The sequence below is a fragment of the Oenanthe melanoleuca genome, chromosome 3, assembly GCF_029582105.1.
Source record: "Oenanthe melanoleuca isolate GR-GAL-2019-014 chromosome 3, OMel1.0, whole genome shotgun sequence".
NCBI lineage: Eukaryota > Metazoa > Chordata > Aves > Passeriformes > Muscicapidae > Oenanthe > Oenanthe melanoleuca.
In genome coordinates this window covers 18,924,871-18,942,189 of record NC_079336.1, presented here as the reverse complement: position 1 = coordinate 18,942,189, position 17,319 = coordinate 18,924,871, and the positions used below count along the sequence as shown (strand labels likewise).

Here is a 17,319-nt window from a genome sequence, read left to right as displayed (position 1 = left end):
AATTTAATTTGAGAGAGCTGCACAAGTCTTAATGTTTTCGTTTCTGGTATCCCATCTACAATCCTCTTATGTTAGACAGCTAACTGAATTTGGAAGTTAAATAACTTGTTGCAATCCACAGGAAGTAATAGTCTCATTTTGAATGATAATAAGAGTTCCTGAATTCATGTTCTACCTCAGCAAGTAAATCTGGCTATCTACAGCTCATTCTATTCCAACATAAAAATACTATTGAAGTATAGAGCAATGGTCTTCATATTCTATTCTAGAAATGTTCTGTCCTTGTCCCTTGTATAATATAAAGTATTGCCTGTAAAGTAAGTGGGAACATTAGTATGTAAATAAATATATATAAAGAAATATAAATAAGTAAATAATCTAAAAAAAATGCATGGGATTTGAAGCTGATCTGTCAAAATGAAGCTGATGCATCTGGGTCCCCACATGACTAGAAATACATAACACTTCTGTGCTGGTTTTCTCACCTCTTTCTGATGCCATTAGCAAAGTGAAGGAGGCCTTTGGAAATGCATAGGAGTTAGGATAATGAGTGATTTAGGTGTCTTGGGACAAGTGCATGAGGAGTTCCTATCAACTCCTTGGCATTTATTTTAGTTGAAAAGAAAGGAGTTGATGAATTTGATTTTTGTAACAGTAAGTAGCTGATGTAGTGAAAATATGGACCAGAGTGAATACTGGAGATTTAGTGAAACTGCTGCTTCAAAAACACTTTCCACTTTTTTGTTTTAATTATTTTTTTTTTTTTTTTTCCCTGAAACTGGGATTAAATATTTTTGGTCATATGTAGCTGTTTTTGGAGTCATACGTAGGGGGAAAAAAAGGCAACATTTTTCTCTTTAAAATTCAGAATGAAGAAATTGAAAATTGCAGATTTCCTGAATTCTGTGTCCCACTTCCTTTATCTTTGTCCTCTAAAGTACTCCCAGGAATGATCTTGCTTGCCATGTCTTGAAGAGAGCACTGATAGTAGCAGGAGGGTTTGACAATACTAACATAGCAGTTTAATTCAGAGATGGACAGAAATGCTTCCCTACTGAATAACCTTCACAGGCATCTTTAGTGCTCTAGTTTTCTTCAGAAATCTACAGTTGTGCATGGAGGGGAAAGGAATGTGGATGAACTTTTTCTTTGAATTAAAGAAATGCAGAGCTTTTTAATGTGAAAGAGGAAAAAATCCTGGGGCATTCCTCTCCCTCCAGCCCACAGACAGTGCATAAAACATCATCTACTACAGTATGTAAAAACTAAGTGCATATCTAAAAAATTAAGATAACTACCATTTAGATAAAGTCAAACTAATTGTACTAAATTTTTTTATGATGTCAGGGTGTTTTTCCCTTTCTGGTATGAGGATTTTGGTTCTGTAAGGGTTTGATTTTTCATCATTCTAAGTGTAGATTTGTATTTTAGTAGTGGTGTTCACTTAGTTTTGTGTTGAAATCATGTTTTGTCAATTTTCTTTTATAATATGCCAAATAGAGTAAAAGCATTTGTGAATAATCTAAAATGTGTCAGTGCTAATTATCTAACCAAAACTGACTATGGGCCTTTTTTATCTTTATCCTTCTTTTGAGAATAAAGACCAGTTTCTTCATGATGAAGTTTCATCTTCAGTGTCACATCTTGCAACAAAGGTAAATAACTGTTCTTTGAAAATGTCACATTTAATATCATATATATATATATTTCAGTCCATGTATGTTAGAGAGCTGCCAGTCTTTCATGGACAGCTGATCAAGGAATTTATATAGTTCAGTGATGATTTTATAATTACATATGATCCTTGGTCATGGGGTTCTCATTGAAGTAACATTAGTAGTGCAGGATTAGTTGGAAAACTCCCTTATTTGCTTTCATTAATGGGGAGGGGAAGGCATCCTGATTTTTTTTTCCTCCCAATGATGGCTATTAAAACGCTAGATGAAAATAAGAAGCCACAGGAATAACTGAAGTCTAAAGAAGCATTAAATTCTAGCTGCAACTGGAAATAAAAACATGAAAAGTAGAAGAGTTTGGGATTGTTTATTCCATTATGTGTAGCTCCACTGGCTCTCTGATCACGAGAGGTTAAGGATTTTATTTTGTATCTCTTTCAGGAAAGAGAAGTAGGCATGCAAGTTAAATTTTTTTGCCTTGATATGTGTCCAAGAATCTTCTTTAATGTTTTTAAAATACATTAGTAGAAGATGAAAGAAGTGGAAATTATTATGATAAGCTAGAGCTTGTTTTGAAATTCCATAGGTATAAAGAAAATTATTTTAAAATAGGTTCATTAGTGTAATAGGATACTTTACATTAATATGTATAAACTGAACATCTGTCTCTGTTACTTCTTTTTGTTCTACTTCAGATGCAGCATGACTTTCCTTGAAAATAGAAGTCAGATTGTACTATACCTTTTTATACCCTTTTGAAGAAATATATTCTTTTTTATGAAAACATAAATTACCATATATTTTAGACCAGATGATAAACATTTAGGGAGAAAATCTTACAACAAATCTATTTTCTATTGAAACAGTTTTTGCCCCTTTCTTAGTCATTCAGGAAGGCTTGCCAAGTGTGTGTTCTGACTTAAAGAAACAGAAATGTCACCAGGTAAACCACTGAACTGCAGTGTTTTTGTCTTTTAAAGTAAAACCCTCTTGTCTTAAAAATGTATTCTCAAAAAAGCAACTTATCCTTCTTATATTCTCTTTCTAGAAGCAATTCTTCATTTTATTTGGTTGTTCTGTTGTCTTAGCAGCTGTCAGTACAGTGATATTCCAGAAGTTCTAAAATTTTAATATGTTATTAAAAGGCTGATGAATTGCATGTGTGGCATTTCCAGTGCACACATATTATGAATAAAATAATCTCCATGTTGAAACAATATGGTGAAGAGCAACAAAGTTCTTGAAGAAGAATGTAGTGGATGAGTAGTGTGCTCCTTGGGGAGACAGCCTTCCTGGTCTTTAAAGCCTGACTTTTAACACAGTGTTGATGCCCATTTGCAGAGAAAAGCCTTTGACCTGAGTTTGGAGGTCTAAAAGTGGGAGCTAGTCCTAAAGGCTGCAGGTGGAACTTGGAAAATGGTCTTAGATCCTGCTTTTGCAGGAATCTGCCTATTGAGCACTGAGGACAGGCTGATTGCAGTGCTGAGTTTTTCTAGTTCTCTCATTACAGCTCTCATGAAAGGCAGGTATAGGTGTTTAAAAAGCCACCTCATGACATCTCAAAGCAAGGAACCATGAATGCTGCAGTGGTGCTCTGCAAAATGCAGAAATCTGGATCCTGTGTTCACATTCTGCCTGGATATGTGAATTAGAGAGTAAGTCCTGTAAGGAGTGACTGAGGGATCTGGGGGTGTTTAGCTTGGAGAAAAGGAGGCTCAGGGGAGACCTTTACAACTGCTTGAATGGAGGTCCTAGCCAGGTGGTGGTGATCATCTTCTTCCAGTTAGCCAGTAACAGGACAAGAGGAAATGGCCTCAAACTGCACCAGGGGAGGCTCAAGTTGGACAGAGGAATTTCTTCACTGAATGTGTGGTTAGGCATTGAAATGGGCTGGCCAGACAGGTGGTAGAGTCACCATTCCTGGAGGTGTTCAAGAAATGACTGAATGTGGCACTCAGTCCCATGGTCTGGTTAAGCACCTGGTGCTCAGTCACAGGTTGGACTTGACCATCTCAGAGGTCTTTTCCAACCTAAATGATTCTATGATTTGGCCTTAGTCTTTGGGAGTCCCACTGCCCTGCTCAGCTTCTGAATTAAAAGTACAATAGAAACTTCATCTGCAGTTGTTTTTAGGCCAGATTTTGAAAAGAGGTAGTTTTGAGAAACAAAATAGATCAAGAACTCTATTGCATGAAAATCTATGGAACCTGATGAGATACTTTTGTATGTTCTGAGGGAGCTGGAAGAAGTGGCTAAGCCACTATCCAGCATACTTGAGAAGTTGTGGCAAGCTGGTGGAGTTCCCACTGACTGGCAAATGGAAAACATGACCCCCATTTTCAAAAAAGGAAGTAAAGAAGAACAGGGAACTGCAGACTGGTCAGTCTTCTCACTGTGCCAGGCAGGGTCATGAAGCCAGTCCTCTTGGAAACTATACTAAGGCTAATGAAGAATAAGGAGGGAATTGGTGACAGCCGACATGGCTTCACTATGGGCAAATCATGCCTGGCAGATTTGATGACCTTCTGTGACAGTGTTACAGCATTGGTGAGTGAGGGAAGAGCAACTGCTGTCATCTGTGTGGACTTGTGCAAAGAATTTGCACTATATCCATGTCCTTAAATTGGAGAGACATGGATTTGACAGGTGGATCATTCAGTAGATAAGAAATTGGCTGTATAGTCACATGCAAAGAGTCAGGGTCAGTGCATTGGTGTCCGAGTGGAGGCTGGTGACAAGCGACTGAGATATTGGGGCCAGGCCTGTTTGCCATCCTTGCTGGGGACATGGACAGTGGGATTGAGTGCACCCTCTGCAAGTTTGACAGGACAGAGGTTGGGCTGTGTGCACCTCATGAAGCTCAACAAGGCCAAGTACTAGGTCCTGCAGCTGTGTCTTGCAGTCCCAAGTACAAGTACAGGATGGGTGGAGAAGGATTGAGAACAGCCCAGCTGAGAAGGATTCAAGGGTGTTGGTACACAACAAAAGCCATTGGTCTGCACGTCAGGCTGGCTGACTTGAGAAAATCCCCAATACCACCAATGCCTTAATATCTGTAAGACAAATTTGGAGGGGAGCTGGTTTTTGAATTTCAGTTATCTGTCTTCTTGCTTATTTTGAAGAGATTTCCTGTTGTGTGGGAAGAATGCTTCTTTAATTAAAGCTGATTGGTGTTTTTTTGACTGTTAAACACTTAGTTGTAATTTTATTGAATTGTAAGGTACTTATATGGAAAATTCTATCTCTAGCTTTTTGTTCTAGCTTCATTTTTTTTGTAGGGGAGGAGTGAGGGAAACTGCAGAAAAACAATTGTTTCTTCACAGTCAATGTCAAGAGGAAAATCCAGTTTTTTTGTTTATATTTATAAAATATTTCTGCAAGTGTTTTGTGAAGTGCCTCTACTTAGCTGGAGAATTTTGTTTCACCAGTTGTCAATCCTCTGGGAAGGTAATTGTGAAGATCTGCTGAAACATGGTCCAAATATAAATTTATGGAAATCTCATCTCATGCATGCTGAGCAGTGACTTTTTAGGGATTAGCTGCTTAACTACACAATGGTATTGAAAGTGCTGGTTCTCACTGCAGGTGTACAGCAAGAATGCTCTGTAATTGCTCATTTTGCTTGCTAAGACTCTGTCATGTGGCTTGTTCTAGCCCACAGAGAGTGATTTCTGTGCTCCAGAGCCCTGCTGGCCTGGCTGTGGGGAAGTAGAAGAGTCTAACAGGAAAATACTGAAAGTACCAGTACCCACTCTTAATGCAGTCAGGGTAAAGCTCAAACACACTTGAATCTCTTGCTTTCTAAACTGCTTGTCTTATACCTCTAACTCTGTGACCCAAATCTTGTTATTATTCTTTGACTTGATTGAATTCTGTGCTTTTTTATCTCTCTGATTATAAGACGTTAATCTGTATTAACCACATCCATCTGATGCACAAGTTTAGCTGTTTTCAGTTAAATTTACATCATCTTCCTCTTTAGTATATATTCATCTGTATCTGCATACTTCTTTTGGGTGCAATAAACTTTTGAAATTTGCTTTTAGGACTGAACTACTTTAGTTTATATCCAGCTGTTAGTATTCCTGGTTTGTTGCCTTTTACCCTAATATTTCATGAACTTTCTTGCCCTCCAGCAGAGCTCTAATTATTAACTATTTACCTTTGACAGTAAAATTAACTGAAAAGTCTTCGTAGCGATGCTCTGCTGTTTCCTTGTAGACTCTTTGGTTGTTAATTTATTAGTTTTTGCCTGTTGACCTATTATGGGAAGATAAGAGTCATGTAAACATCAGAGTTCGTTGATGTGGTGAAAAATGGTGTCCTTAAAGTAGTTTTTGGTAATAATACCTATCAATTTTGTGGGAGACTTCCAATTTAAGGGGTCCTGACCCATTCTGGGAATTTTATAACATTAACTATCAGTAGACATTTGTTCCCTGTTTAATCTAAAGAAAAATAAATTGCAGTCAACATGTACAATTTGAATACTGTTAATTCACTTGAATCAATACAGATAACAGCTGAAGTCTTACTGTGAAGGTTGAGATTAGAGTGAAGCTTAGGGGTTTGGGGGAGCCATATTGCATGTACAAAGCTCTGATTATGGAAGAAAGCTGATAGATTACTGCAATTTTCTGAGGGTTCTTCAGATGCTATAATAGTTGCTGCTGCAGAAAAGGTGCTGTTGTCCCTAAATTGCACATGCTTTATCTTTAATGAATTGATTCTTAGCACTAACCTAAAAGAATGCAAAAAATGAGGGAGTTAGATTTTTGCCAGCTTAAGTAGTTGAACCTGTTTTCCCCAGCATCAGAGAGGAACAAAACCATAAGGGAGGCAGTATCAGTGAGCAGGCAGTGGGCTGGGCTGACCCTTTTCAGCAGCAGGATCTGATAAACCAGAGCTGCCACCTTGTGATGCCCTCTCTCTGGGATCTGTCTGACAGATGGGCACCGATACTGAAGCACTGGCAAAGCAGAGGGGAGAGGAGCGAGCAGGAGAAACTGCAGACAGCTTGACCAGGATACAGACCACATCCTTTGCATATGTTCTAGGAGGGACTGCTTGTACTCCCAGTTTCAGAAGATACACTAATTAAATGGCAGCTTTCTCATGGTGGGGAAAAAAAAACAAAACAACAACTTCATGAGCTAGAAGGAGCTAAAGGAAAAGAATCTGTGCTCTGGGCTGGAGCTCTTAAGACATCAGTTGGAACAGACCATGATGGCTTTTCAGTGGTTTGCCAGTTGATGGATTAATATGTATGTTTAATTTCACTTTTTATTGATTCTTTTAGCAGGTTGCACAGAGCATTGCTGCACAGGTTTTCACAACCTAAAGTGGAAGATAAAGGAGAAAATTTATTAATTGCTGTTCTGATAGGTGTACTCTTTGCTGTCATCGTCAAACTGCTATGAGAGCAGTTTGTATTTCTACTTCAGAGAATAATGAAATGGCATTTTGAGAAGCTTCTGCTTTGTTTCTCATTGACATTTTTGAAAAATAGTAGACTGCAACATCCAACGTGGTCATCTAATTCTAACATCTGATGTTGCCATTTATAGTCAGCAATAGTGCTCTCTTTCTTAATAGTGGTATCTTTATTTTTTTTTTTTTAGCTGTCCCATGAGCTTTTCACTGATTTTTTTTTTAACCTAGTTTTGAGTATACACCTAATTCTGTCAGTCAACTTTGATTTTCAAAAATCACCTACTCCAAGCTCAAGCCAAACCCATCAAGCAGAGAAAGAAGCAAAGGTGGCAGGAGGCATAAACATGATATTCCTGAAAAACCTCAAGCATTAAAGGGAGGCATACTAGAGGTGGAAGCAGGGTCAAGTGACCTGAGGGGAGTATAGATACACTCTTTGAGTATGCAGGGATGGGGTTAGGAAGGATTAAACCCACCTAGAATGAAATCTGGTGAGCAAAAAGAAAGGTTTCTGCTTGTATACCAGCAGCAGAGATTGTGAAGAAGATGGAGCCTGACTCTTCTCAGGATGCTCAGTGAATGAGCAAGAAGCAATGGGCACAAACTGATATAGAAGAAATAGGATTTAAAAATAAGAAAAATGGTTTTCACCATGAGGGTGGTCAAACTCTGGAACAAGTTTCTGGAGAGGTTGTGGATTCTCCAGCTGTGGAGATACTCAAAACCTGGCTGTCCATGATCCTTAGCAATTTGCTGAGGGTGGCTGCTTGGAGCAGTGGGGTTGGACTAGATGTCTCCAGAGGTTGTTTCCAGCTGTAAAGGCTGTGTAATTCTGTGAATTCTGGATGTTGAATTATTTCTTTTTCCAATGACACAAGGAAAAGTAGTTTAAAGATTTGAGAATATAATGAGGTCAGTTACATTTATAAACCTTCTGGAAAATTTTAGGAGTAGTACTTTTGTGTAGAGTGTTACATCATAAAAATGAAATACAGAGCTTCTGCTGGTAACTTGATGCTTTAAGACCATATCAGTACTGTGTTTTCATACTTTGCATAACTTTAATAGTTTCACATAAACAAGTCTCCGTGTGGTGAGGAGTCAGATTACTGAAGTGTCATCTTTGCTTACTGACCTTCCTTTGCCATCCATTGCAAGGAAGCTAATTGTTCTGGGATATGGGTCTTTCTCCAGGTGCTCTGTGAGATTGTAAGTGATTCCCAGCTGATTTAGATTCTGGCAATCTGTGACTGTGGCAACAGGAGATGGTGTTCAGGTAGAGCATGGCTGGTGTGTAGGGCCTCTTCCCCTACCATCAAGAATCATTGTTTTGAGTTATTAGAGGGTACACCCCTTTAAATAGGAGGTATTCATGTATGCATCTCCTGTTTGAGTTTGTCTAATTCTTCTTGTGATGGTTCCCAGCACTTTTTGGCTATACAGCTGCAGCATGTCAAAATGATGGTTCTGGGAATGGTAACTTCAAGATCTCCTTCCAGAGCTGATACAGTTGTAGCTGTTCCAGCTATACTTGTCGGTTGGTTAAAAAATCTTTAAAAAGCTCTGAAAAGAAACAAGGAAATGCAGCAGGCTGTTCTGAGGAATTTTGTTATTATGTGTCAGCTACATGGCAGTAGTCAAAAAACAAGATTGCTGTCTTAAAAATAGTTCTGTAGTTACAAAAAATCCTTCTGAATTGTGTATTTGTGTATGTATTTGTATGTGTGTGTGTATTTGACCTCCTCCTTCACTAAGGTTTAAATTCTGAAGTATGCTATCACTGAGAAGACAATGAAGGGGGAGCTGTTTGAAATGATGTTTCAGGAGATCAGTTCTGACGCAGGCAGGTGTAGAGGAGGAGGCTTAGGCCTCCAAGAGAGGTTCTGTTTTTTTCTTGCACTTCCTGGTTTCTTTCAGCCTAGTCTGTTCAATGTGTGGTAGGCTTTGTGCAATGAGTTATGTCACATATTGGTAAAATATGGTTTACTTGGACATTGGTGTTCGTATGTAGATTATCCTGAGAGTGTGTCTTTCAGAAACCCCAAATAAGTAAGTAGTGGAAGTGTATCTTAAATGTTTAGTGTACATTTCTCCTAAGGATTAGTTGAGAGAAGAATAAATCAGTGACAGTTTGGTTATTAGTCTTCTATGTACCTACCAAATGCCATGGACCTGAAAGTATGGAAGGAATGGTACAATCTGTACAGAGATAATGATTTACATACAGGTAGAAAGAGTGCAGAGCTTGTAAAGGTTTATCTGAAGACGTGCATGTGCTATCTACTTGTCAATGATTAGAAATTTTCTCATTATTGTTTTTAAAGATATCTGTGAATCAGAATTGGACAAATGAAATGGAATTTTTAAAACATCTAAAGTTAAAAAGTATGGAAAGCTCTGGCTAGATATAGGTACTTTTTTTTTTGTTTGTTTGGAGGATTGCTTGGTTATCCAGATGGTGCAGCAAAGGTTGGGATTGCATTGGTGAAGTATGTGTGATGTTCTAGATTAAATAAGTTGTATGTACAGGTATATCCTTTGTGCTACATTGAATGTGTTTGTATAAATGCTTCCCTCCAAGCGTTTCATCAATGTTGTCCTTTAAAGGCACACATAATTTCAATTAAGCCTGTTCCATGTCTTAAATTATTTGAAAACTAACAAGGTGATTTGAAAAATAACAAGGTGATTCTATTTTTTTATAATCAGCAAATTCATTAGGTGGAAATGACTTGATGGAAAATCGTTTTTGTAAGAAGACAGCTTATCTATGAATTGCATAATCTAGTTTAAAGGGAATAAGAGTTTTTAAGTGCAACTTGTAGACGTTTTTGCCTATGGTAGCAAAGATTCCTTCCTAAAAAGGCCTGGATTCCCTTCTTACTGTGATACATGAAAATGGAGCCCAGCTGTACTCAATGGCATCAGAAAACCACCCAGGGTTTGCATTGTTTGCTCAGCAAGGAAGAGCTCTTGCTGCAGTAACTGTCCCAGCTCTTTTCCCAAGCACAGCGATCCTCTGCAGTGTGTGGAATCACTCACTGCCAGCAGCTCCACATGCAGGAGACAGCAATTGCAGCCCCAGAGCAGTGGCAGTCCCACCTCCCACTCTGTGCCTGTAAGTCTACCACTCACACTGATGAGCACTTACTTCTCCGTGCAGGTTCAAGGTGCAAGTTTCCGGGGCTGGAAGGAAGTGACATCCATGTTCAATAAAGATGATGAGCAGCAATTGCTGGCAGGATGCAAATCTCCAAAATCCAAAGGGTGAGTAAAACCATTGGGTCTATCTGCTATTAAAATACACTCAATGGAACAGAAAATAGCTGTGCAAAGTAATGGAGCTGGATGCTGAGAAACAGCAGTGTCCAGCTGATGGAAGTCAAATCTACACAGAAAGGTTTATGAGCAAGCTATATATACTTTAAGGCTACAGTGAATAAACCCTGCTGTATTAGGAAAGGACAGATGATGTTGTTAACATTTTTAGGTTTGCCAGGAAGGAAAAGGAATTTAGCTGCATAGTAATTTTTTTTTATGTAGAAAAGTAGTAAAGGCTTATGAGTAAAAGGGTCATTCTCACACTTTCACTTTCCTCTTAGGGATTAATTATGGTTGAGTTTACAAATTCCCTTTTTTACATGCATTGCTCTCTCTTTTGAAGTCTTACTACACCTAGAAAGGTTAAGTGGAGTACTAGATCCTAGCTGTACTAGGATCTGCAAGTGTTCCCTTGGCACTGAGCTGTGTTTGGCACAGTTGTGTGCTGGTTTGGTGAGAGGAGCTCCCTGGACAGAACACGCTTCCAGGACAGACCATCTTCCTGTTACAAGTGTCTGTAGGCTTTACCTACATGTGCTACCTCACTACCTTGTTTGCAAACCAAATATACACATTGCAGTAGATCTGTTCCTGCCAAATATGAGCTGTGATAAGACTTGCTGTAGCAGGCTTTGTTTCCAGTTTACTTTTAAATAAATGTGTTTCAGAATGCTAGTGTATATATATATGCATGTAGGGGGTGTATGAATATAAATAAACAATTCAGAATATAAACCCATATATTTTATTTCCATAGGAGCCTCTTTCATAAAACTTCCCAAAAGTTCCCAGCTACTATCCCTGTGCAATTTTATGGGTGTAATTAAGATGCTGGGCTCCTGTAACAATGCTTTGCAATTGATGTTGAATATAAGAATCAAGTAATACAGCGAAGAGAGCAGAAGTATGGTAACAGAGTTACCACCTATGTAGAAAGCTGTTTGGGTATTAGTATGAGAACTGCCTGTTTTTAAGTTCAGGATACTTTAATTATTTTTACTTCATTTTAATTTTTTTTAATTTTAATTTTTATTTTGATTTTAAAGACATATGCAAGTTTTAAGTGTACTGTTAACAAAATACAGGAAAGGTCTTTGGAATCTGTGGCTGGTTTTAGGAAGATGAAAATTCTGAGGAATCATAAATTCAAAATCCAGTAAAGGAAAGGTGATTTTTAGAGGTATTGGTTAAGTTGCTTCCGTTAAATATGACAGAGCTAAGCTTTCATTAATGAAACAAAGCTTTTAATACAAATGTGTTAAAAAGATTCAATGGTGGGTTTAGTTGTTGCTAAGGAATTTATATGCTACTACAGATAATGTTTTCAATTTGCTTTTTAGCTCATTAATCCCTAAAGGTTGTGTCTTTCACCCCTGGTGTTCAACCTTTCCTTGTGGCCCATTATTTGATTATATACATAATCCTGCATATAAAGTTATGCATAAAAATTTGACATTCTGTAATTTAAATATTTCTCTGCAGAATTATTAAAATTGAATGTTGTTAATGGGATAGGAAAAGTAATAATATGAGTAGCCTTTCAAATGTCTGAGAGAGAAGTTAGTTATTTTTTGGGTTTGGGAGGGGGATTTTGAGAGTTCATACCAGAAATACAAAACAGCTGTTTTCACATTTTTGTATGGATCTTTATGAAAATATTAATAAAAAGCCTGGTATCTAATACTGTGTACATCAACTATTTTAGGGTATAAGGTTTAACTGACAAGGTGGTAACAGGTATATGAAACTGAGTAACATAGTGAGTGTTAAATCTGGTGTCAGAACATTTTCATATTCCTTCTATTGTCATAGCCCTATTTTTTTAAATTTGTTTTTGTTTGTTTGCTTTGTTTGGTTAAAATCATAAATTGTCCAAATGCATCCTAAAATACTTCATACATTTCTAAAGGCTGCTCTGTGGAATTCATCCCGCTGGAATAAGGTGGGGATGGTTCTCTTATGATAGAAAATTACCATAATCCTCTTCTGATTTATCACTGCAAGATTATGCTGTGTTTAGGTTTATGTGTATGTGAGGGTGTTTTTCCTGAAGCTGACAGCAATGGATGCCACAGGCTGACAATGATTAGTACTCCTTACTGTAAAACATAATTTAATTGAATGTTTATTAATAACTACTACATACATTGTTAAATGAAGGAATTAATCACTACATCATTGCTGTTTTCTAGAACAAATCTAAAATTAAAGGAAGAGATGAAGTCTGAAAAGAAGCCAGGTTTTTGGGACAGTTTGGTGATAAAGCAGAATGTTCCATCTAGGAAACCAGATGAGATTGAGGGATGGGAACCACCACAGATTACCACTGCTGACTCTACCAGTGATGCAGCAACTCCTTTAAGTGACTATACAGCCTGGTCAGGCTGGGAAGATGAAACCAAAGGCTCCACAAAATACACAAACCTGGCCAGCTCAGGAAACAGCTCCAGGTGGAGTATCAAATCAGCTGGAAAGCTGGTTAGTATTAGACGTCAAAGCAAAGGTAACCTTACTGACAACTGGGAAGAACTAGAATGACACTGGTAATGTGAGATACTTTATAAGTAAAAAGAGAAAGTTCCATGATTTACTCACATGTTTAAACCAAAATCAAATCTGCTCAATATTGCACCTTTATACAATACTTCGTTTTAATTAAAATTGTTAAAAATTTTTGCTCACCTGATAGTAAATTTTCTTATTACATTGTTAATAGCTATGTTTTCCACACTGAAAAAAGAGTAGAGAATCTATTTTGTGCCTATATTTCACATTCAGATTCTGCAGTATGTCCGATAGTTGGTTTTACCAAAAAAAATGTAATTCCTTAGTGAATGTATGCACTGGTTGTAAATTTGACTGCCTTATGAAGGAACTGCCCCTAGCTTGAGGTCCTGGTTCTTTTCTGGTGTTTGAGGGCCATTCAAATTTTTCGTTTTGACGCTGTCCCTTTTTAACTAAGAATGTCAATCTGCTGCTTGCAGGGAGAGTGCTTGTACTTGGTACTGTTTTCCAGATCTTCAGCCCAGCTTATGCTTCAGCTTGTGCATACAAGATGCTTACTGTCACATTGTGCTGTACTCTGTGTGACATGGAAATACTATTCTGATGTAACTCCTTCCAGTACAGGATTGTCACCAACAGTCGGGTAAAATGGGGATTCCAGAGTTGGGGTCTTTTTGTGTTTTGGATCTTTTTTCTCCTGTGGGGTTTTGGAGGTGTTTTGGGGGGTTTTTTGGGTTCTTTTGTTTTGTTCTGGTTTTTTTTTTTTGTTTGTTTTTTTTTGTTTGTTTGTTTGTTTTTTTTTTTTTTTTTTTTTTTTTTTTGGTTTTTTGTTTTTTTTTTTTGTTTTGTTTTGTTTTTTTGTTTTGTTTTTTTGGAGGAGGGGTTGTTATTTTTGTTTTATTTTGGTTTTATTTGATTATTTAGTTGTTTTTTTTTTAATATTGAACTTTTTTTGACAAAGGTAAGCTTCTCAGTTTTTAAGATGCATGTTATGCCAAAAATAGAAATGACTGAGAATTTGGAAAACAGCATTGAGTAAAGTGTAAAATGATCTCGATATTCTGGGGTAATATTGAATCTGGATATTGGATAAGTTGCTTTTTATGGAAGGGCATAGGTTTTCATTTTTTTAACAATAGCTGATCCTTGTTCTACAAACAACTTTTTTGTTTTTGACTGTGTTTTTCCTTCCTTCCCACTGCATAAGCAATGATTGAATTATATTCTGGCATTTTCAGGGTAGCTGAGTAACTGAGCCATTGCAAGTATGTGCATGCACACAACTTCTGAAGCATTTTTGTTAAAAAGTTCCATCTTATTAGCTACTGATACTTTGATTTTTTTTGGTAAAAGAAGGTGGAATGTTAAACTTGAGATTTGAAATGTATATATGACTAATAAAAGTGCCTCTTTTTAGCATATTGTCTCTCACTAGTGGTGCAGCTGATGTCAGATCCAAAGTTAGTTTCTGTTTTGTTTATATGACCCACACAAAGACTACTTTAACATTCATGAGTAAAAATCAAACCAAAAGTTTTGTAAGAAATGAGCAGTAGGCCTTTTCTCTCCTGATTGCTAAACTGGTGGAACAGAACTGAGATTTGACTGTCTAGCAATATGGCCAGTGCAGTTGGAAGGTGAAGCTAGCATGAAAAATCAGCATTTTTACAAGAAAGTATAGACCTTTATATACAGATGTCTTATAAACATATTTTTGCAAGAAGCTTATGCTGATGAAAAGGGATGCATGCAGTTTTTTTTTTAAGCTTGTTTCGGTTCCTGCCACATTACTCTTCCCTTAGCTCTCTCTTTCTCCTCTCTCTTCCAATTCATGTATAGTTTTCTGGCTTGGAGTTCATGCATAGCTGTTTTTGGAGATTCCTGCTGAGATGTGCCTGGAGGGAAACTGTAGCAAAATGGTTTTAGTTGGTTGGTTGTTTTTTTTTTCCTAATATTGATAGGATGCTAAAAGTCATTGTTCTTAAGTTTACAAAAAAGAACAGTGAAGTTTTGTTCTACAAAACAGAATCTTGCAACTGGCGAATATACTTGTAAAATTTGCATTAGATATTAAAAAGTATTAATGGGGAGAAAAGGTTAGCATTTATTTTGCATTGTTCAGTCTGTGAGTAAACTGTTTTTACCTTGGGCAAATATGTATGCTGAGGTTAATTATAGAAAGGATTATATTCTTGAGTAAAGTGTGCTGCACTTTATAGTTTATGGAATACCCTCTAAGGCATGAACTAGTATATTTAATTTGGTTGGTGATGCTGATCTGAAAAAACAGAAAAAGATCTGTTAGCAGCCCTTAATATTTTGCTCTCAAAGATGGGATGAGAACTTTTAATTTCACTCCTGAAGAAACTATTTATACTGTGACCAGTAAGGGTTTTGCCTTGCACATTATACTGTCAAGTGCCTGTTTCTCACCTTGATGATGTGTTTGATGCACAGCTTAACTGCAGCCTTTTTCAATTTGTTTTTAGATGTATGGTAAAGAATATGCTCACAAATCTGAAGCCTATTATAAAATAAAAGTGGGAATTTGAGATATGTAAAATTCCAGTTTCACTCCTAGTGATGAAAGTTTGGTGCGCTTTTTAAGTGATACTTCCTCAAAAAAAAAACATTTTAAGGATCAACATTCTTAAATTTATTATAATTTATTGTTATGCTTTAATAATGTATTTGTCTGTTGAGAACTCACTGGTGTGAGCTTTCCTTCTCTCATGTTTATAAATGTGTCTGAATTTTCAGAATGGGGTCCTTTCATCTTTTACCTTTGTTAGATGCTTAACTACATTAAATGTTATGAGCTTAAGCTATACACAGCTCCATATGTGGAATAAGTGTAGAGTATGTCCCTTAATATTTGTTTTGAAATTGCATTTCAATCTATGTGAAATGTTTTAGAAGAAGGTAGCATTAAGATTGTATGATAAGATTGCACAAAATAAAATATAGTTTCTATTGCTTTCTCGTAGCCAATCTGCATGATCGTTGGCGTGGTTCTAACGGGAATTAAAAGCTTTGCGTGGCTGTTACTAGTCACTTAGCTCTGAGCAAAGTTCTTTCTGAGTATTTTTATTTATTAGCCTCATTTGCAAAAAGAAAAGTAGTATTTTCCATATGAATAAAGATTTAGTTTGAACTGAAATGCCTTATTCTTTGGCTTTTTTTGGTCCCACTTTGTTTGTCATGTGAATATATTTATTTGCTTGGACAGTTTTGGCACCACAATACAAGAAAGATAATTAAGCTATTAGAAAATATCCAAAGGAGAGTGACAAAGATGGTGAAAGTCCTTGAGGTGAAGCTGCATGAGGAGCAGCTGAGGGCACTTGGTCTGTTCAGCCTGGAGGAGACTGAGGGGAGACCTCACTGCAGTCACAGCTTCTTGTGAGGGGAAGGGGAGGGGCAGACCCTGATCTCTGCTCTGTGGTGACACTGACAGGACTGAGGGAATGGCCTGAAGCTGTGCCAGGGGAGGTTTAGGTTGGATATCAGGAAAAGGTTCTTCACCCAGAGGGTGTTTGCACACTGGAACAGCTCCCCAGGACAGTGGTCACAGCACAGAGCTCAAGAAGTGCTTGGATGGTGCTCTAGAGCACATGGGGTGATTCTAGGGGATGCTGCTGTGTGGGGACAGGAACTGGACTCAGTGATCCTTGTGGGTCCCTTCCAACTGAGCTGATTCTGTGATTTTGTGATGTTACTTGCATCATTGTAGAGCATGGCCAAGGAAGTCATGGCAGTGTTTGTCCAAACTGTGAATCATGCCAGCTCAGAACTTGCAGCATCCTAGATTTAAAGCATCACACACTGCTTTTACAGTGGCAAGAATTCATTGGTTTCAACAAAATAATTCTGCTTTATTGGTATTTTTTTTTGGTTTAAAATGTAAAGGGTTTTTGGTTTGTTTTTGTTTGTTTGGGTTTTTTGTTGTTTTGTTTTGTTTTGTTTTGTTTTTTTTAACTTGCTGGCTGTTGTGAAAGCTTGGGCATAGCAGTATTCTTTCCCTGAAGGTTGCCCAGCTACGTGTAGAGTGGAGGACCTGAAACACTTTTGCACACACTGGCCCCATAAGAAGGTGAGACCTGCATGGCCTGTGTGACACGTGAGCAGCAGCCACTGCTTCCAGTGAGCTGCTGCAGAAGGAAATTTATTGTCAGTCTCTCCTTCTTCCACTCCAGTCTGCTGGCTCTGTGGTTGTCTACACAGACTCAGAAGGGAACATTTAGGCAAGATGTTTCTTGCCATGGTGTGTGAAGTAGCTAAACCAGAAAATTTCTTTCATACAAGTTGTATTCTTAGTGGGGGGTAAATAAAAGGCTGTATTGAGATGCCTCTGACTAGACACAGGTGGGTCAGATGCATAGCC

General features: G+C 37.6%; 1 protein-coding gene across 2 annotated transcripts in view; it reads left to right on the top strand.

Annotated features, from left to right (window-relative positions):
* TDRP (testis development related protein) overlaps nucleotides 1–17,319 on the top strand; it is a 55,775-nt gene that overhangs the window by 10,931 nt on the left and 27,525 nt on the right. The window contains exons 2-3 of one of the 2 annotated variants that reach the window (XM_056486739.1): nucleotides 10,273–10,376; nucleotides 12,623–12,908. In XM_056486739.1, coding sequence (XP_056342714.1) covers nucleotides 10,273–10,376; nucleotides 12,623–12,908 — 390 coding nt within the window. Of the gene's footprint in view, nucleotides 1–10,272; nucleotides 10,377–12,622; nucleotides 13,665–17,319 lie in introns of those variants that run through there. The other variant, XM_056486740.1, reaches the window with a different exon arrangement.